This window comes from Xiphophorus maculatus, chromosome 13 (genome assembly GCF_002775205.1).
Source record: "Xiphophorus maculatus strain JP 163 A chromosome 13, X_maculatus-5.0-male, whole genome shotgun sequence".
NCBI lineage: Eukaryota > Metazoa > Chordata > Actinopteri > Cyprinodontiformes > Poeciliidae > Xiphophorus > Xiphophorus maculatus.
The window spans coordinates 26,535,470-26,557,330 of NC_036455.1; the positions used below are offsets into that span (position 1 = coordinate 26,535,470).

Here is a 21,861-nt window from a genome sequence, read left to right on the forward strand (position 1 = left end):
TCCGTGTAAAAAGGTCTTCAAACAATATAATTTATCACAATAATTTTTGAGACAATTAATCGCTCAGCAAAATTTGTTATTGTGACCGGCCTATGTACAATACCGGTAAATATTGTTTATCAGCCATAACAGCAATATTAATATTGGATATCAATATCGGTACAAATTTTGAGATTAGTACATCCCTACTTTATACATTTCTGATATAACCTAAAGTGAACTGAAATCTTCAAAGGTTGATAGGAAATCTGTTTTATTTCCATTTGAATAACATCAGATGTGTTGTTCTAAAGAGGAATTTAGAAAGAATAAAATCCTATGCCAGCATGGTGTCTCTTCCCCAGAGAAATGCTCTCATCTACAGCTTGTCTTTCATCTTTTGCATCACAAAAACGCAGTATCTTCAGTAAGATCTGATTTACTGTTTGATGTGCATTTAGAAGACTCGCCTACCAGGGCATGTTCTCCATGCCCAGTCAAGGAGAAAGTCGGCTTTTCTTAAACGAAAATAAGCATGTCTAATCTCAGCAACAACGAACCTCCAAATACAGCTATACATACAGCATCAATTATGAAAATTTATTTTAATGACAACCACAGTAAATATAAAGAGTTGAGCTCATTTCATTAGTCCTAACTGTTAATTCACCCTAAGAAATGTTTTATACATGCTTTCACAAGTTATGATTTAAAGTTGATTCTAATTGATTGTATTTTATAATTGGCTCTGTAAAATATCTAGGATCTGAACCACAGTCAAAGAAAATAGAGTAGTAATATTATTAAATATTGCTAATATAAATATGGTCACTTATCTCCATAATTCATTAAAACACACTAAAAATACACTAATAACCAATTGCTAATTACATGTGTATGTCTTTCTGATACTGCAGAGTCCTAAAACAGACTCAGTGATTCCATAAAGCTTTACCAATAATCATAATGCTGGTGATTTTATGAAAAGCAGCTTCAAAACAACAGATGATTAATGAAGTCTGATTATATGATGGTTTATCATGTTTACTGACTGGTGTCTGCAAAAAGGGCGTCAGCCTTGACATTACATGGTGATCAGGATGTCCACAGAAAACAAATGCAGATCCATGCATTCCTGAAGGTCACAGAAACACGCTCATTCAGTTGGCTGGCACCCTTCAGACACACAGGCATGATGGTATAGCACTTTCACGACCTCAGCTGTTTACAGCTCAATGATTGGAGGAAAAGCGTGAAGAGAAACATTTGGTCAGAGGCAGAGCACTAAGACCTCAGCGTTCCACCGGGTCATGCTGTATGGAGAGAAAGGGTGTTGGCAAATCAAAGGAAACACGGTATGACCTTCCAGGCGATCACATAATGATCTATCGCGGCTGTCCCCACAGTCATCACGGCACCATTGATTAGGTTGAGCATTGATTTAATGTCACTCTTCTATCCAGATGGGCTCCAATAAACCACAATCAGTCAGAGCCAGAAACATTCTGTGTGTGTGTAATTTACTCTACATTCATGTTTGTGACCAGACTCCAAGTTGCACAGACCATTCTTCGATTTTTATTTGACTTTTATTTAACCAGGTCAAGCTTAATTTAGAGTGTCCAGGCCAAGACTACAGCATGATACTTCAATATTACTAACACAACACAAACATTCCAACTAAAATATATAAAAATCAGGTAAAACCAGGAGTGCACTGATTGCAAATTTCCGGCTGCTCACTGATCTTTATAAACCCTGACCTGCTGATTCCGATTTACCATTTTTTTTGTCTGAAAAGTTTCTAAATATAGCAACAAAGTCACTGAGTTGGCAACCTGGTGGGGGTCTGTCAGTCGATCGGCCCTCTCTCCTGGCAGACGAAAAGGGGACAGTGGATGACTTTCAGACCTGTATGGAGGTAGATAAGGTCTGTTTCAATCATCCATGAATGAATGGATGAATGGGTCCCAGTATTGACCCCTAACTCTCCTTTATTGGCTGAGGTATTTAGAGGTATTACCTTACAATAATAATTTTCTGCCATTCATTTTTGAAGCAGCGGATAGTTTTATGGGACAGATCTGCTCTGGATTAACGATGCAATAGAAATGAAACAAACTTATTTTAGGATTAGGGTCAACACAATTCATAAAAATGTTAATGACTTTAAATACTGCGGTTAAATTCTTGTGTAATGTTTATTTCTAAAACCAGATTGTAAATCAGACATAAACTTGGTAATAATTAAAAACTCCTTTAATTGACACAGTCGGCCAGGACACACATTTGGCAACAGGCGACTACTTAGAGTAGAGGAGTTGCCTCCTTTCAAGAGGTGAAACACACAGGCAGACCTCCATAGGGCTGACATCTGTTTCCAGATAAAGTTAAAACATGTTTGTGGTTGGCTAATTAAGGCTCTGCAAGTTTTAAAAACAATGGCTATTTTTTTAGACAGATGAGTTATGGAGTGAACTAAGCATTCTTTCAACCTGTCACTATAAACATCCGAAAAGGTCCTAATCATATGTTTACTATTCTTTGTGAACAATTATGGATGATTAATGGATGAATGCATTCATTTTAGGTTAAATTAATGCTACTCTAATTCTTACCCTTCAGCTAACATAACATCATTTAAGACCTGAACCTTGTCAGGAATAGTTTCTGAATATGGTAGAAGAGAACTCCAAATGAGAAGTGTCTAATAAGATGACAATGTTTAGCTTGCTTTGACTTGCTTTGCAAGATGGTAAATTTTCATCCTTCCATTTCTTTGAATAAAAGCACCAATCTCTGTAGGAGTTACATTCAGGTCAAAGGGTCTCTTCTGATACTTTTCCTACATTTTGAAACATTATCCGACTGAGACGCATCTCTTTATAAAACTCAAACAAACCTTTTTATAAGCTGTCCATAAAATATTTGTAAGTAGGACTGGTTCTAACTCGATAGAAATCAAATTGGCCAAGACAACTTCTTGATCTGGACAAGTCATTATTACTGAATTACAGGCCAGTTCCAACCTTCCATTCGTCAGCCAAGTTATTGAAAAAGTTGTTTCCAACCGCTGTGATGTAGAATCAACATTCTGAATTAGCCTGGGCTTCACAGACACCTCCTGCAAGGATGGCTCTTGTAAATGTGCGGGCTTTTATGAAACAAAAGGTTCATTCCACATAATTTCTTATGTTCCATGCGATTGGAGTTCTTCTAAGTAGCCGGGACATGGATGAGAGTTGGCAAGTCTAGGGTTTTTTCTTAACTCTTTCTCTCTGACTCATCATTTCAAGGTGTAGAGGAGGATTAACTGTTTATGAGAACCACTTTATTACAAACATCTCCAAGTTTGTAATAACTTGGAGATGTTTTGAACTGAGGTATACCCTAGCAGTACTGTCAGAGGAACTTTGCTGACCAACAATGTTTAAGATTTTCCTAAAGACCTTTCAGAGTTTTTAGGTGCCTAAATATAATCATGTTTTAGTAAATGCTGACTTTGACATTTATGTGTGTTGAGCTGATGAACCATTAAAATCTTATTCAGTCTTTCAGCCATGTTTAGTCTGTAATGGGTTGGAAATTAAACACCTCGGCTTTTATTAATAATCCTGTCAGTGATTCTGGGAGAGCTTTTTGTCTCACCACAAATAAATTGCTTTTGCAGTTTCAGGAAACCTGTGTTGAGAAAAAGACCATAGACACTGTGGTCTGGTTGAAAACCAGCCACCCTGAGCAATCTATTCTTAGAAACCATTGCATCTCCTTCCACTGTGATTAATCTGTGTTTGACACCTAATAGGCCACCCAATAATTACATTGTCTTCATGGCCTCGAGGCTTCATGGCTCTGAGTTTCAGACAAAGGAAAACTCAGTACAGTATCTGATAACCTGGTTAATGCTGGTTGCCTGGAGCCATGCATCAAACCGCATATTTGAAATAGGAAGGGGCTATCCCCAACCTGTTCTCACAAAGACAGCAGAATAAACTTGTCCAAAATGTCTTAGAATGCTGCAGCCTGAGGAGTTCCTTTAACTGGAACTAAAGGACTGAGCCAAACACCTGAGAAACTGCTCCACACCATAATCCTTTATGGGCATTAATATAATCCTGTAATTTCAAAGTACGAATAAAATTAAGACCACAGTGGAAACACGTCATGGAGATGTACATGTGTTCAACTTCAAATAAGTGAGAAAAAGAGAAGCAGATACTTGTAGATAGAGCAATGAAGAACACTAGTACCAACAGTGAGCCATGCAAAGACAAAGACACAACAAAGACGGTAGCAGAGTCCTAGAGAGAGCAAATGGATGAGCTAAAAACACGTGGCAGAAAACACAACACTTTCTGAAGTCCAACAGTCAATGCCTCAGTAGACATGAGCCAAAACAACAAGCAGGACACCTCATTTGGTATTTCATTACTTCACTTCTTTCTCCAAGCTAAACCCTGCCTACCTTCTGTTTCAGCTGCTGCTGGGCATTTATCACCTGAGTGAAATCAAAGCCTTGCCATGAGGGTGTAATCCTCTCTGTGTGAGGCGGCTGCTGAGGGAGGAGAGGAGCAGAGGGGTGGGGGGGCTGTGAAAATCTTCCTGCCAAAACTGAAATGGAAACTTCAAGAAACCCAACCCAAGCTTTGGACCCATTAGACCTGGTGCCAACATTTTCACTGTACGTGTGTGTTTGGGCAGTTCCTTAACCCCGTCTTCCCTCCTTCCAACTCTGCAGACACTCTATCAAAGCATCCATCTAGGGATGATTTCCGGGGATCCATTAGTTCTTTGAAAAGCCTCCGTCCCTGCAGAACTTCCACGACACCACCCCCAACAGGGACCCAAGCTTGAAGGTGATGGCTGCTGAAAGCAGACCACAAAAGGAAACATTAAGAATTTAACAACCGTGGCAGCTACATCAGATGGAAAATCTACTGACGCATGCAGACAATTAAGCAGAGCTGCACAGCGGTCCAGACAATCCTGAGGGAATCTGTCACTTTCCCGTATTGGGGAAGGGTTAGGGTTAGTATGAGGCACCCCGTTTAATAAATAGGAGCTCAGGGTCCTACCAGCAGACAAACCAATGTCAGGGTAGGAGCGCCAGGCGAGTGAATGGCTCCCACAAGCTCCATATGGGGAACAGGTGACCTACAACTGGCTGACCACAAAGCAGCTACTTTTAAACTGTCACTGCACCAAGCAGGTAATTCATCTGATCAAGATGAGAAAAACCGAGGAGACTAAATGGACAAAGTTACTCTGGTTGATCAGCCTTCAGACTGCTTCAAAACAAGCAGCAGTAAAACATCAGAGTCCAAGATGTAAATAGGAGGAGTGAGTGGGAACACAATCCTTGAGTGGATAAAAACAAGGCATGAGCTGCAAAGCCTGCTGGATCAAAAGTATCCTGCTCTGATTTTATGATGGGCTGCTCAGTTCCGGCATCTCACTGCACTATCGAATCGGTAGCACTGTAGTTTGGAGAGACACTGGCCGGATGAGAGGTATGGAGAGATAAACAGAGGGGGCATAGTGGGGAAACACTCTGAATCAGCCCCAGAATACAGACTCTGGGGCTGATTCAGAGTGAAGCAGGTTTAGTCTGCTTCATGAACAGGAGATCCACTGAACAGTTTGCACAGTTTGATACTTTATAACTGGAGGTTCTCGATCAAACGACATCTATCCACCGGATCTGACCACCAGAATCAAGTCTGTACAGTTTCTGTATTCACATTAATTTACTCTCTGCTACCAGAGAGATGCACTTTGACCTCTGTACCTTAAGTGTGTGTTTGATCAATTCTTAGCAAATCATCTAAATGACATCATTTAACTCATTTCTCTTTATTTGAGAAAAAGCGATCGGGCCAACTTGCCTATGTGTGAAATACTATTTACCCCATAAAATCAATGACTGGTTGTTTCACCCTTTGCAGAAACATCTGCCATCAAGTGTCTGATAACTAGTCAGTGGGATGTAAAATTGTAAAATTGAGATCTTTTGAAACATTGAAGTGACAAGAAACAAAATTCTAATTTAACTGGACAAATACCTTTTCACAGCACTGTTAGAACATCATTCCCTAATGGATAAGATTCCTTCCACACTTAAGTTCCACATGTCTTGACATGTCTTCTAACCATAAAAAGAAACTTGGAAGAGAACAGGTCACAAAGCCACTGAAAAACAATTTGATAGAAGCAAGTCTACAAATACTGTCATGCAAAAATGATGATGGTAGACATTTTAGAAAAAAAGAATCATATTTTAGAAAGTAGGCTGAGAACACCTTATGACCGATGGGCCTCATTCCTGACAGATGTAAGCAGAATAAACCCAAGGGTTTCTCCACATAAAAATCTGGGATGAGGAAAAGAATGAAATAAATAAAGACAGTATCTTGTTTTCCACAACCTAGTAACAAAAGAACAGCAGTGTCTTGTTGGAAGGAGTCAGTACAGCTACAGAAGGTCACTAACCACTACAAATGACCACCAGGGTTCACCCACACTAAATCATGACAAAACAAAACGTTGCCCGTTTAAACACAGTTGCACAGCCCAGGGTGGGACTGGAATCGATGTATCTAATAATCTAGCTGATCTTCAACATTATGGGTGAAAAGCAGCTTAATGGTAATTGCCTGGTCCACAATAAATGGCTCATATTTGGTCATTACCAACATAATGACAGCGGTTGCATGATGTTTGAAATCCACCCCAGAGAGCTTAACATTGCAGTTTTAAAATATTGAGGCACTATTTCAATTATATCTTCTTAACTCTGCTTCCTAGACTTAAACCTGTCGTTTGGTATGGGAAATCCAAACAATGAATAAAATCAAATAACAGCCTTAAAAACCACAGGGCAATGTAGTAGAAATGTTTCCTAATCAATTCTTGAACCTTGACCTAAAAAAAGAAAAGATAATCTCTATAGCTTCCTAGATGACATATCTGTGTCAGTGATTTAGCTGTACATGCCTGCTGCTGTAGCTTTTCAGCTTTATCTAAGGCTCCTCTTTTCCAACCCATAATCTGAGGTACACTTGATCTACACAATCTCTGTAGATCAACTGTTACATTTGTCTCTGCAATGTAAACCAACAACGTTATTCAGCCTCTGCTTCAGACGAGTGGCAGACCGAATCCGGATTTGGTTCTGGTTAGCCACACAGAGATATGCTTCACTTCTTTATCAATGAAAGGATTTACACTGCAGATATTCATTTGACATTTTCTTCTCAGTATCATTTTTCTATTCTGATTGAAATATTACACAGTCTAATGCCAAAGATGACGAGTTTGTCATGGTGTGTGAGGCTGAGGCTGCTGGCCCAGTGGAACTAAGGCAGCGTACATCTGACTTTCATCATGCTGGAGGACAGAAATCTTTCCTCCTGGATGCCGTGCAGGAGAAAAAGCAGCTGTTAACGGGCGTGTACAGCTGTGTACGGCTCTCCCTGCCTCAGCAGCAGACAGGCTTACCAGTCCAGATAATATTTCTCTGAGGATGTCTCTAGCCGTTTAGCAGGAGGTTGCAGGGTCACATCTTTTACACTTTTACTGTCTGTACTGCAGATGGTAACAGCACTTTATTTACTCAATATTTTAAAAAAATATAAAACAAGCTTTATTGTCATGTTTCTTCGTATTTTCAAAATGGCTGTCATATTGTTTTGTGACAAAGACTATTTATACTGCACTTTATCTTTTTATGGAATTTTTTTGTATTGTGTTTAATTATTTGCTGATACTGTCAGTTGCATTTGCTCCCCACAGCTCCTGTTAATGGTAGTTTCCATTTTATATTGTGTAGCTTCTGTTTTCCCATCTGTACATCCAATGTAACCTTTCAGAATATACTCAGATCATCTTGAATTGGTTCGTCACAATTTCATAGTTCAAGATAACCCCTAAAGCACAGTGTTCACCTCTCTACTACACCAAGGGCTGATCCTAAATATTGCAGGTGTAATTGCATCTTTTAACACCTCAATAACGGTATTTGTCTGCAAGTAATGTAATGGTAGCTGCAGTAGCTCTGCTTCCTCAAGGATATGGTGCTGTTTACATGGTAACGTTTCCAACAATGTTTCCCATTGTGTATCCAGAAAAAGCTTACACAACAGTGGAATGAAAGTGGAAATAGCAGTAGAAACTATGTAGTGTAAATGCCAGAAGGTGGAGAAACTTGGTGAACTTTCTAAATCGGTGTATTTTATAACCCTTTGCTTGTAGATGTGCACCTACAAGAACACATCATCTGATGCCTCTGATCCCTGTGCCATCCCTAATGGCATAAATGTTCCACAGTGAGCAGATTTTGCTTTAACACCCCAAATAACCAGAAGAGGTGCAGCAGCACAGACAGGACACGGAGGTCCTCCATTGTTGTGCTGTGCGCAGGTGAAAACCGGGTCTGAGAGCACTAGAGCAAAATGGCATGACTGACAATTTCTAAATCTTTTTGGTTTGCATTTACATGGATCACATTGCATTTCTAAAAAGCTTCACTCTGGAGCCTGTCGTCAAAGCTTTGCTGTTTTTATCCAACCACAACAATGTTACTGTGTAACCAAAAAGCCAAGACTTTGTAAACAGGTAGAACAGGTGATTTTAGAGGCACTAAAAATACCAAAAACTAAACTTGGAGGTTTATAAATCTATAAACCCTGGCTCAATTTTTTTGGTTTGGTTTACCACAACAGTCCCAGGGTTAAAGCACCAAGAAAAGAAATTACTGTCCTGTTGGGTTTCAATAACATCATTAGGTAATATGTGTCATTGAAACGCTTCAGCATGAATAACTATCAAGTTTGGAAGTTAGACATGTGCCTTCCAGTGTGTGTTCAACCTGAATGAATCTCTGCGTATAAGTGCAGGAGGAAGTGATACTCACACTAGAAGGAAGTGAGAGTGGTTGTGTTTAAACAACATCCCTGCATGACCTCCGGCAGCTAAACCTGTTTCCACAGTCGGTGTTAACATTACCTTACCTTACCTTACCTTACCCCAACGAGTTTAACTTTAAGATAAAGTTATTTGACTCAAATGAAACTCTTTAGTTTATGGACAGAAGATATGACTGGCTGGGAGTTCTGAGCAGCAGCCTCTCTGCAGGGGAAACGTGTGTTAAGAGTCTAATCATTCATCCTACACAGACAGTGTGCAGAGACAATTAATGCACACTAATGACTTTATTCACACATCCAGGCTCCATGGCAGAAACACCCCAGTAAGCTGCGGCTAACTGCAGATGAGAGAGGAGTAAAACGTGCAGAAACTGGAATCACATGATTCTTATAATAATGCATCAGACATCTTTACTTTGATTCTTTAAAACTAGTCTGAAGCTGAGCTTAGGGAACACAACTGCTACAGGACACACTGAATCTTTATCTACCTGAATGCTACACATCAGCAGGGTCCATTTGGGGAAAAAAATACATACTGAACCAGCATTGCTCTGCTCTGTAACATCACTGAACCCACTCTCAGGGGGATTCTCCATTAAATGAATCAACTTTCAGTGTCAGAGGGAAACAAGCTGCTCCTTACAGCGTGACAATGATCTTCCCAGATCCACAGCAGTGTGTGCTTATCTGAGCTAAGACCTGAAGGATCTCAGGAGAGATTAGCAACACCCATAGCATATTTCTGAATAATTCAACTAATTTTTATTTTTATCTTAGGAAACTCGCAGACTAAAAAAGACTCTAAAAGAGACTGAATATATAAATCTTATTAACCACTCAAATAGAAAAAAGACATGTATTATTAACATTGTCTGCTTTTTCTCACAGAAGTGAGCAACTATGATTTTAATTACAATCAATTAAAAATAAAACATGATTCCTGTTTTCTTTTTCAGAATTATACTTGTATTAAATTCAACTGTGATTATGATTAATATATCTTAAATGAAAAAACAGTAAAAGTCAGATTGACTGTAGTGCATTCCCTGTTCTCTTCTAGTCTAAATTGTTGCCCTCATTTTTTTCTCCATCTTCTGTCACTTTGGCAAGAAAAACTTGCAAAAAAGGTTTTAGCAAAAAAAAAAAAACTTGCCAAAATTAAACCCCTTCAAACTGAGAAAGGTGCTGCTGGGGATGAGCTCAGACTAAAAGGGTGAGGTTGTATGTGCAGACATAAAATAATGTGTTGGGAAGATTACTCGGGTTAAGAAGATAGCTGCTTAGGTTGTTTTAAACTGAGATGATTTAATTGATAAACTTGAATCTTCTTTGACAACTAAATTGATAGGGCTAAAATATTTCTTTTTTAAAATGTCAATCTAAATGTTTCTGGTAATGTGTTATGTTGGTCCTAAATTTTATTTACAACAGTCTTAAAAGATCTTAAATTTAACTTTCTGAAACCTGCAAGAACCCTTTTTAAAGAAAGAAGAGTAGAGCACTAGAAGTGCTCTGTTTCAGCTCATGGTTCTGATACAATGAAATTCCACGGTAAAAAAATCACTGTAATTGTATGTGGAAACTTCCCATAATATGACAAACTGAGAATTCGTTTTTTAATGTGCAGTACCTGCAATGAATTTCAGATAAATATTTAAAATTAAACATAAAAGTCCTAAAGTCCCATTTGTTCTGACAGATTTGCAAATGAGTGGAAGCTGATTTCAACATGTAGAAGAAGCAGAAACCGCAACACACTTCCCAGCAGCATGCCTGGATAAAGGCATGGTGAATAATTAGCTGCTCCACAGCCTTTTCTCCCTGCAGGGGGGCTGCAGAAATCTTTAACTCCCTCCACTCAGATCCCTTATGCAGCAGATGGGCACGCCTGTTTCTGCCACTCTCAGCTTAATTTCTCACTCCATTTCTGTTCTCTTCTCCCCTCAAGTACCAGGCTTCCCAGGCCAGACCCATCAAAAACAGGCTTTATGGATCACATTTACTGAAAATATGGCCGAAGGAAATGTGTGGAAAACTTTGAGAAAAAAACATACATGGATAGAAAGATAACTCAGAAAAGTTAGATGTAAAAATAAGGATTTTGTGTAAATGTTTAAACTAACTCCCTGCAATTCCAAGGGCCATGAGAGATGGAAGGCATTAGACGTAACCCAAGTGAGACATGTCTGTAAAGTGTCATCAGTCTATCCTGCTACAGTAGTCCATGATCCCCCTGCAGCTCCACCTGACTCACAGGGAACTGTTGAGATGAACGCCCTCAGCAGCTGACCCCTACCACTGATCCAGACTCAATCCACCACTTCGCTTTCTTTGACTATCCCTTATAGAGCAGATACTGTTTCAAGAGAAAACGCATTTCTAACATGGATTGGGATATTGTGGCTGAACAGCTGGTGCACCCACTTGCCAGCTGTTTCACTGCAGAATGTTTGCAGATAAAAACTGGCCATCCTCCCATTTATCTGACAAAAGCATGAATGCAGATACAACATGTTCAGGGAGGCCGAGAAGAAACGGTACCAAAACATCAGAGCAGAACACACCTCTTCACAACCTCGTGTACACGCTGCTCAATGTGCTGACGGCAGAGAACTTACCATTAAAGAAAAATTATTTACCCACCGTCATCTGCAGCCATGCTAACTAGCTTTAGCATTCACGACAGGCTCTGCTATCAAAAGGAAGATGAAGTGTAGAAAAGGGGCAAAACAGTGGAAGGGAACGGAGTACGAGCAGCACCAAGACCCTCCTCCTGGTTTCTAGTTGGCACTGGGAGAAGGCAATCCTCCCAGTGCCAGAATCCTACTGTCAAAACATGGTGACAGTTTCAACAAATATATAAAAAATATTATTTATAAAAGTTATATACTGCAGCTTTAATGCTACCAAAATACAAAAACATAACTACTATAAACAGAGTTTTTTGACCCATATCTTTATATTATAACAGACTGGAGCAACTCCTGCATTCTGTCCATAGCTCCATTCTTTCTACACCATAGCATTAATAGCTTCCGCTAATTTGCCATGTCTGGCCCTATTCCACAACTGGAATACTGCTGCAATGTAAACTGCCGTTTACTTTTATAATGATTGGAACTTAAAAATGTTTTTAGGAACCAATGAGCCGGCAAAGCCATTGCTGTCCATTTAAACTAAATCCCAATAGCTAACGAATTGCAGCGTGCTAGACTGTTTAAATCTAAACATTCTCACTTTAGAAGCCCCTCATGTTGCCGTAAGGATTTACCAGCTCTCTATATTAGTTTACAGTAGCAGACAGCATTGTAAATCCATAAAATGAAGTTAATAAATTCCTACACTAACTTCTACTTCACCAATCTCTGAGAAACCACTGCAGATTAAGTGCTACCACATTTTACCACTGTCCTTAAATCTTGTTTGGTGGAAACATTCAAACACTGAGCAGAACTGTATGCTTTGATGATGCTGATAAAGGGCTATTATTTGAAGTGAGGGATCTACTAAGAACCTTGTAACTCTCACAAAAAACAGACTTATGGGAGATATATCCTGAGGGGAGCCACTGGAATACAAACACAGCCTGGTAGGCTCCATTCTGAACAGAAAGAAATGAAGCAGCAGAGCAGATACAAGGATCAAACTGTGTTATTATCTACTCATGTTTTTTTTGTTTTGTTTTGTTGCATCAAAGTAAAAAAAAAAAAAGCCAATTCTAAACCTCCATCTCCTCAGGTCCTGTATATGGAACCTTAAGTGGATTTAGTAGATAAGCTTTATACTTATTCTGAGGCCTGATCTGCTGGTTCTAATTTATTTTCTAAGGAAAAGAAGAAAGATGTGCTGCTTTGAATCCAACAAAAAGGAAGGAATTATAAAAATGATTCCTATTTGTGTATTAAAGCAGAACAGCTGTAGATGTAAAGTAAATTTAAGTACATGGCTGCTTAAATACAGAACGTAGGGATAGAAATGGCTTATGACAGGGTCTCGAGGTACTTGGATAGGCTAGTAAAATTAACAATATTCACTGTGAACACTATTAACTACATGCCACAATCTTTCTTGGGGAGGTGAGGCATTCCCTTGGATAAAGAGAAAAAACTGAAAAAGAAAAATATAAAAATGAACTAAGTTCGCACTGCAGCGGCAGAGCAATTCCGTTAACTAAATGAAACATGGAGATGTTTTAGTGCAATGTGCCAAAGCAAGAGGAAAAATAGCGCAGAAAAAACGTTAAAGAATAACTCAAAACCCACTTTTTTCTTGCGCTTTGTGTCAGCCACACTACACGCAGACTCGTTGCCATAACAACTGACAACACCACCACAACATGCACCAGGATTCAACACCAAAAAAAGCAATCAAACATTTCCCACACAAAGAACAGAACATTTTTATACTTGATGTTTATTTTGCTATTATTAATAAGTGATCAGTGTGATAGATTAGCAAACACTGAGATGTTTGATTAGGTAATTTAAACACTGCCCTACTGATGATCTGTCAGAGTTGGTGTGAGGGTTGCCTTTTTTGAACTGAACCGAAACACCAAATTTCAATGTTAAGGTTGTCAAAGGCAAGCTAGCATGACTACTTCCCTCTCCTTCAAAGTTTTTTTTTTTATTAAAACGTTTTCCTGACCTTGTCATCTAGTTATCATAGTGTTGACATTTAGTAGCAAAGCACTGCGTTCCTTTTTCTTTTACATATCAGGTGTACATTTAAGATTTAGTGCATTATGTTGACAGCTTAACAGCTAAAACCAATGATAGTCATCAAGCAGCTTTTTGCATGATGTCATGCTACAATTGGTCCGTATAAACAAACCAATTTCCTTCTCTTCCAATAACACCCTGTCTTTCCTGCAGAGACTCACCTGAGACTTCATGGCTGAGAAGAAAACGGTGAGCTGCTGTTTGAAGTTTAAAACTCTGCTAACATTTAAACTACAGCCACTGAAGTCTCTTCAGCTGATGAGCCAAACAGCAGGAGGTTTGACCCATGAGAAAAAAACCCTGATGTATAGAAGTAGACTAGATGCTACTAGTGTTACTGCTAATGACTTAAACTCTGCTGTTTGAGAACTACTAGAAAAAAAAGTCAGTAAAGCTCCTGACCTTCATGTTGTGAGTCGCTGACTTTTATAGTTTATTACAGCCCTGCTCCCTTCCTGTGTTTTTATTCAGATGTGACACCACAAGATGAACATAGATCAACATAATTGATATTGGTTAGAGTAGACACCCTATTATTTTTATTTTAAAACTTCAGTTAGCTGCCAAAAGTCAAAGTAATTCTTTTAGAGCTTCTAAAGTTAGAAAAAATGTCTGGCAACAATTCTTGCCAGTGGGATTAAACGGGTTAAATGTTCATTTTCCCTGCAGTGAGTCCTGGAAGGAATGACGCATCACGTGACTACTCCGTTGTACGATGGTGCTTTCAGTTTATCTCCCGTTACAATATGAATGTATTATGTTTCGTTGCATTGATCAAATTAAATAAATGCAATAAAGAAATCAGATTTTCAATGTCATTTTTATTATGAAGATTCGACAGGGGAAGATATTTTTCCTTTTGGAACCCGAAAAATCTGCTCCCAAATGCAGTTTGCATAACAACGATCGCTCTTTGTAAATAATCCCGTTAAGTGTGTGATTGAAAAAAACAACAAAACGGAACGTGCATAACGTGCCCTTATCTGGGCAACAAACGGAGTGCACTAAAACGCAACCTGCAGTTATAAAATAAAACAGCAGCCTATTGAAAAAGTAAAGTATATAAAATTTTATTATATATACTTAATAAGTTTGATTTCTGTGCAAATGCCAAGCAAGTCAGTGCAACGGTAAAACATAGCAGGATCCTCTACTCTTTTAACCAACGCAGCCATCCTCGGACCTGAGGATGTTAAATACAATATCACCAAGTGTCATATATACTGACAAAAATCACTAATCAATTTATAAAAACAACCACTTTGTTACTCAATATATATGCCTAATACAGGATTGTGTTCTTACGTGTTTAATGTGACTTCTGTTCACGGACATCACTGGACAGCTTCTCAACATCCAGCATGTAAGGTGCAACTTTAATCTTGACGCGACCGCTAATGTAGCGCCTTCCCTGGAAATGTCTTTCCACATTACCGTATTTTTCGGACTATAAGACGTTACTTTTTCCCCACGCTTTGAACCATGCAGCTTATATATGTGCGTCTCCAGTTTTTTAAATTTATTTTTACATTTGTATGTGCGGCTTATAGTAAGGTGCGCTCTATAGTCCGGAAAGTATGGATTTTTGTTATTTGAGAACTTGCTACAGAGCAAACATTCAGGTAATCCTTCCGCATTGGCAATGAATGCAAATGATTCGGTCCAAGAACTGTAGAATCTCTCCTCGGCTATTTTCCTCTTTTCCCCTTTGCTCTCCACGGCCCACCACACACCCGTCTGTTTGTTCACAGCAGCCACCAGCCTGGCACCCTGCCCAGCTGAAAGAAACGTGTCACACACAAATCTTTGTTGTCGGAAATGTTGAAATTTTATATTTATTCTACACATTTTTATAGCATTGGAAAACGTTAAGAACGTTTGTGTCATGTTTGTCCTCCCACAGAAACCATATTAAAACAGAAATATATTCCCCATTCACCCCCATCTTTTTCCATTTTCAAACATTTTTAAAAAAGCTCCAGGGAGCCACTAGGGCAGCGCTAAAGAGAGCTGCAGGCTGCCGACCCCCGAGTTAGGTAAATAGACTAAGTGATGTGGTGATAATTCCAGACTGCTCTCTCTCCTGTAGCTCTGAAATATTTTGTGTTTTATACGCCAAAGACTGCTAGCTTTCATTACAGAGCTGTACATCAGCTGATCTGGCTCTTCTTTCAGGAATCCTACTGGCAAAACGTTAACGTTTCATGGAGGTGACCTTCTAAATAAAAAAAAAAAATTAAAATAAAAAAATCCCCTGATAATTCCTTTACATATGTCAATATATGAGTGTAAACACAAACAATCTCCAATGTTTATGTACATTGGGTTATCTCGGGTTACCTTTTGTGATATTAGCATTTATTTGATTATCTAAAGCATTTAATTTTGATACAAAGCAAAAACAACAGATCTGTGAGGGGGTATATATCTCTCTCATATCTTTCTTCCTCCTATTGCTTTCATTTCTAAAGATCTTGGCTCACATTCAAAAGATTTTCAGTTAAAAAGCGTATCGTCTTGTTGGAGTCAAAAAGGAGACGAATAGAGAAGCGTCTTCCCGCTTCCCCCGCTGGAATCCACACATTGTTTCCCCTTCACTGATGGGGGTTGGATTTTTATTTTTATTTTACACAGAATATCATGAAAGAATATGATAATTACCCTGAAAAAACACCACACACCCAAACAGAACAAGGAAGGCCAACCAAGCAGTACGCTAATACAGAGTGTCGGGTGTGGGGCTATTTACATACCCTTCCAGAGCGCCTGTCACATTCAATTAATTACTCTGTGGAGGGGTGACAAAAATGATTAAAAATATTTCCACACACTTTCTGAGGAGGCAGCAGATGATCCATGAAACAGGCGTGTTACCTCGGTGGAAGTTAAATATGGGATTTTTCTCTTGCTCCCAAAGGGGATCGGCTCCCTTCTCAGCCAGCCAAGAGATGCAATGAAGACACTAGTGGTGTTTCTATTAACAGCACTAGTGTCAATGCTGTGAGAGCTCTGGACAGTGTCCTCCAGAGCTCTGGACAGTGTCCTCCAGAGCTCTCACAGCATCACAGTCCATAAAAAGTTGTTGTTGAATCCATAGTTCTTCTGTAAAATCACCAACTACAATTTACCCAAGTAGATGGATCTTGTTGCTCCCACGCCTGAATACAATGCCGAAGCCTCCTCTGATTGGCTAATAGATGATGAGCGCTAGAACCTTGGCTGAATTATGAATATATCTCATATAACTGTTTACATCTGTTGCTGCCATGGTTTTTAATGACTAATTGCATGAACAAGCTTATTCACGTGTGATTTTAATTTCATTTCTTATTTAAGGGAAACACAGCAATTGCGAAATTGTGTTTTTTCCAACATTTGCGGAATATAGACAAAGATTTGCACACATTTGTAATGGAAACTCAGCTCTTAAGGCGGACAGGACGTCTGTGACAAAGCTTTGTTCTACTAGAGGAAGAAGAAGTAGAAGCAATGAAACCTGCAGGGTAATGGCCTGCGTCCCATCATCTGTCCACAGCACTTTTACATGGCGTCTTTTATATAGAGAGAAGCTGATTTAACAGAGTCAGATTGATTAGTGCGTGAAGGAGGACACAATGTGGGAGGATGAACAGAAATTCATCTCAGTGGAATGGGTTAAACGTTCACATTGTGAGACTGTCCTTCTCTTGTAGCACAACGGGACGAGATAAACTGATCTGTTGGGGTGGAACCAGCCACAGAAATCAAACAATTGGGGATTCTGTGACCTTGTATGGAACTGGGAGCTGGTAAAAGCGAGTCAGACACCCCGGGGGCCTGATGAATGCTGAAATCTACGTTTAAAGAAGTGCCCCGCCTCAGCCAGATTACATCCGACTGCCACTGACATGCCCAGCTCAATCCATTCGTCACAAGTGCTGCTCTCAGCATTGACGTTCTTCAAATGGTTCCCACCTCTCCTCTTCTCTCAAAGGCTTGTCAGGTTTTGATACCAATGTTTGTCTGTGAAATTTCGTTTTCCTGCTCTGCTGATTGCTCATCTGACAGGAGACAGAATAGGAGACTTCAGTCAATATAACCTGAGTCAACACACACACTGTGGCAGTGACTGACAGGACAGCTGAGGTGTGTTCACTGGAAAGCATGATAACAAATAAAAACAACAAAGAAGTGGAACTGATATATGGCCAGCCAGCCAAACATTTTGAGAACCACAATAAGTTTCAAGCATTTTGGCAGATTTGATTTGGTTCCAAAAACTACAAATCAGGTTCAAATTGTGTACCAAACAAAAAAATGTACTGCTTCGGAAACATAACATATTAAATGAGTGTTTTTTTTATTATTTTTACAAATTCCATTTTTTACAAAGCAAACCTATACATACTGTGAACCCCCAGTATCTGCAGGATCAAGAGACCACAGCTGTCCACTACAAGAGCCCAAAGCCTCTAAAAAAGTTTAAACACCAAATACCTTAACTATCATTACTATCCACAGTGAACACATATTGCCGCTACTTCAGAAACTAACATCAGCAGGCATCCATCCTCAGCCCAGGGTATACTAAATAGTAAAAGAGCTTCATGGCCTGCTCCTGACCTGCAGCAGAGATCAGTCACCACCAGTTCAAAGGTTTTCACCTGGCTTGGCTGTTGGAGGGGAAATATTCCCCCTGGTTCTGAGCTTGACCAATATTGAAAGGTGCAGAGAGACAGAAACACTTAGAAAATGAGATAGAGAGAGAAAAAAATAGAGACTGATAAACAGATTGGCAAAGAAATAAAGGGAGAGGTAGAAATACAGTGCATAGGAGATGTATAAAGAACATTTTCAAGTTTTTTTCTTGAGTTGCTCAATGTGGAGGAGTGTAATTGTGAGCTTAGGCTTGAGCAGAACAAGGAACAAGTTGAAGCGGAATGGCTGGGATTTCAACCAAACCCAAACCCAGACCTGGGTTTTTAGGCAGACCACGGTTCGCTCTTTTGGTCCACATCAGAGTTCTATTAGCATTCACACCTCCACAAACAACCAGACTCTCTAGGCAAACCAACTGGAGTTGGATTAAAGCTGACTAAGCTGGATTGGGTGAATGCAGCCTTCAAATGATAAATAACCAAATCAAGCATGTCCACCTTTCCCCTCGCCCCAGCCCCCCAACTTCACCAGCAACATGAAGGCTGGTGTTCAGGTCTTCAGAGTGACTCAGTATGCAGACCCATCAAGCTGCAGCAGGGTTGCACTGCTGTCACTACAGCAGGGACAGACAGACAACGAGGTAAACCTCCTTATTTCTCCCATTTTTACCTCATGTCAGGTTAAACCTTCAGATCCACTCATCTTCATCCAGAACAAACAGAAGCAAACTCCGCTCTGGATTAACCATCTCTGTCATTCAAATAACACACACACATGCGCACACAGAAACACATCTCCCAGCAAGACGAGGATCGTCACAATAAGCAATAACTCCATTAATTTCATGATAAATTAAGACGAACTCAATAATTTCCACTGAGGTCTATGATTTATCGTTTTCCTCTTTTTCTACCAAAAACTGGATGATAAAAGTCTTCAGTCTGCTGCTTTGGCCTCTGCGAGCCCTCTTCTTGAAGCACAATTTTGTTTACAGAGACTTCATAATTAATTTTATTTGTTCGTTTATTTATTTTGGATATTTAAAATGTCTTCTGGTTTTAGTGTTAAATGTTTAAGGTTTATTGATCTTTGAGAATATGTTCTTGCATTGTTATGCCATTGCCATTCGATTATTTGAAAATGGTCTCAAAACAAAAATATTATCTTTTATTGTAATAACTTCAAGGACAATGCATCACCCAGAAAAATGAGTTATTGTGACAGGCGCAGATGAGCCTTGACAAAAAAAACTAAACAACCATCAACAGCCTCCTACCTGCAGTTTGGTGGTGGGTCCAGAGTAATCTCTGCCAACTCCTTCTGGATCCTGAAACAAGACGAGGATCTGGGTTATGATCACACTCCTACAAACAAACACACACACGCCCAGAGACAAAGGCTGTCTGTGAAATCAAGCTGGAAGTGAGCACAATAAACACTTCATCGATTTTCCAATGAGCTCCTGAGCACAGGAATAAGTCATGTCATGCAAGAGCAACACAGGCGTGCACAGCTGCGCGTTAGTCACCTTATAAAGCATGTGAGCGGTAACTGATCCTGGTGTCATAACTCTGAACAACGCTGATGATCACAGTCATATCTGTACTGCATGAGCACATGAAGAAAGTTTAACGGATGCACATTTCTCCCTGATTAGGTTTTCATTACATGCCAGTGATTTGTCTGCATGCATGGAGAAGAAAGGAGCTGTTCTACAATCACTCCATCAGCTAGAACAGCTACTCCTCTCTCTTGTAAAAACAGTCAATTCCAAAAATACTAATTCAAAAGCACTTCATTCATTTTATCCAAGTTTCTTCTAAGAATTTTTAAGGCGGAAGAAATAATTTTCTGTACCCGTCTGTCTTACAGCAAAGGTTAAGAAGCTTCTGACTCAGTAGCATTCAGATTCTGTGCACCAAACTACCAGAAAACTGCAAAACTGTTGAAATGTTGAGTTCTTTTAAATCAAGGCTAACAAACCACCTATTGAGCAGCCTTTGACTTGTAATAAATGGAACACTAACACTTTGAAGTGGCTTGCTGCTGAAATGTGCTGTACAAATGAACTTGAATAGAATTACATGCTCATTTGCATTTTTAAGAGGTTAAATATAAAAAATGTTGAATATACTTTTTAAAATCCGTTTGCCGAATTAATCATCATAATAATTACCATAATAATCATTAGCTGCAGAGCTACAAGAGATAAAATTTCACATACATCTTTTCCCTAAACTCCACCATCTGATATTTGATCTGCAGCTGATGAGGCCAACGTCTCCACATCTTGAATCAGAGTGAGGAGGAGAAACACATCATCGAACGTCAAGCACAATAAAAAAGCTGCGTACTTCATATGTATCAGTTTTCTTCTTCTTTGTTGAAAACGGCTGCGCATTATAAACAACATAGAAGCAGGTCAACATTCTCAGAAACAAGAAGAATTTCAGACCAACCAAACTAACAAAGCAGTTAATCAGAGAGAAGGAAGGAGCAGACTTTCACCTTGACCGTGAGGCAGGTTGATGTTCTTTTCTTCATACTGTGAAAACTCAACAGCTACACACACACACACACTACTAAAGCACTTTTAGACTGTTTGGCTTTCTTTTTTACACATTAAACCAAGGAACAACCAAATTCAGGAGAAATCTATTGACCCTCAAGGGAAATATAATTGTTGCTAAGTAAATAAAACGAACACAAGAAATGTGCTATTCACATGACAGCAACTTGAAATGTGTTGTAGATAGCCTGTATGAAGTTTTAACTGAGCATCAGAATAGGAATAAAATGACAATTTAAGTGTCTTTGAACACAGCATCGTTGTTGGTGCCAGACAGGACGATGTGAGCATTTCAGCACCAACTGATCTTCTGGGATTTTAACCCACAACCATCTCTCAAGTTTTCAAAGAGTGGTCTGAAAAAGAGAGGACACCCTGTGAGCACTAGCTCTGTGGACAAAAATGGGATGCAAATGTCAGGAGAATGGGTTGTCCAATATCCACTGGTTCCAACCAACGGTTGCAGAACAGCGTCTGTGAACACGCAACATGAAGCAGCAGCAGAACACTTCACCAGGTAACCAGTCCTGTCAGCTCAGAACCTTTCCCCTCGACCCAGCCCCCAACTTTACCAGCAACATGAAGGCTTCTAGTCTCAGGAAGCTGAGACTAGAATTAACAAAAAACTAAATAAATAAATAAAAAAGAGAAGTAATGGGAACAAAGAGGTCAGCTACAGTCTCATAAACATGTAACATAGACCAGAGAAGTCACAGCACATAAAGATGAAAACTAGACATATGTGAAAGAGGTGTAACACTATCTCCACAGCTGGTGTGAATACCAACGCATTTCAGCTCTATTTCCTGATCATTTGCACAACGGAAACAAAGGGATCATTAGGGAAACAGTGAGCCAAAAAGGTGAAAGTGAGATCCTCCAGCTTTAACACAGCCTCCTTTAACAAACACTATATTTTTCTGATGTTCTACATGATAATCTCGGCAAACAGCAGACACACTACAGCACTGCAACCTGCAGGTCTCTGCATGCAGACGCTTTATAAGGTGAAACACAAGCTGCTGCG

General features: G+C 39.4%; 1 protein-coding gene across 1 annotated transcript in view; it reads right to left on the minus strand.

Moving 5' to 3' along the window:
* Window positions 1-21,861, minus strand: part of LOC102229941 (ubiquitin-conjugating enzyme E2 E2-like) — a 50,838-nt gene that overhangs the window by 22,198 nt on the left and 6,779 nt on the right. Inside the window, exon 3 of the mRNA XM_005804490.3 lies at window positions 19,542-19,592. Within this exon, the coding sequence (XP_005804547.1) occupies window positions 19,542-19,592 (51 nt within the window). The remainder of the gene's footprint in view (window positions 1-19,541; window positions 19,593-21,861) is intronic.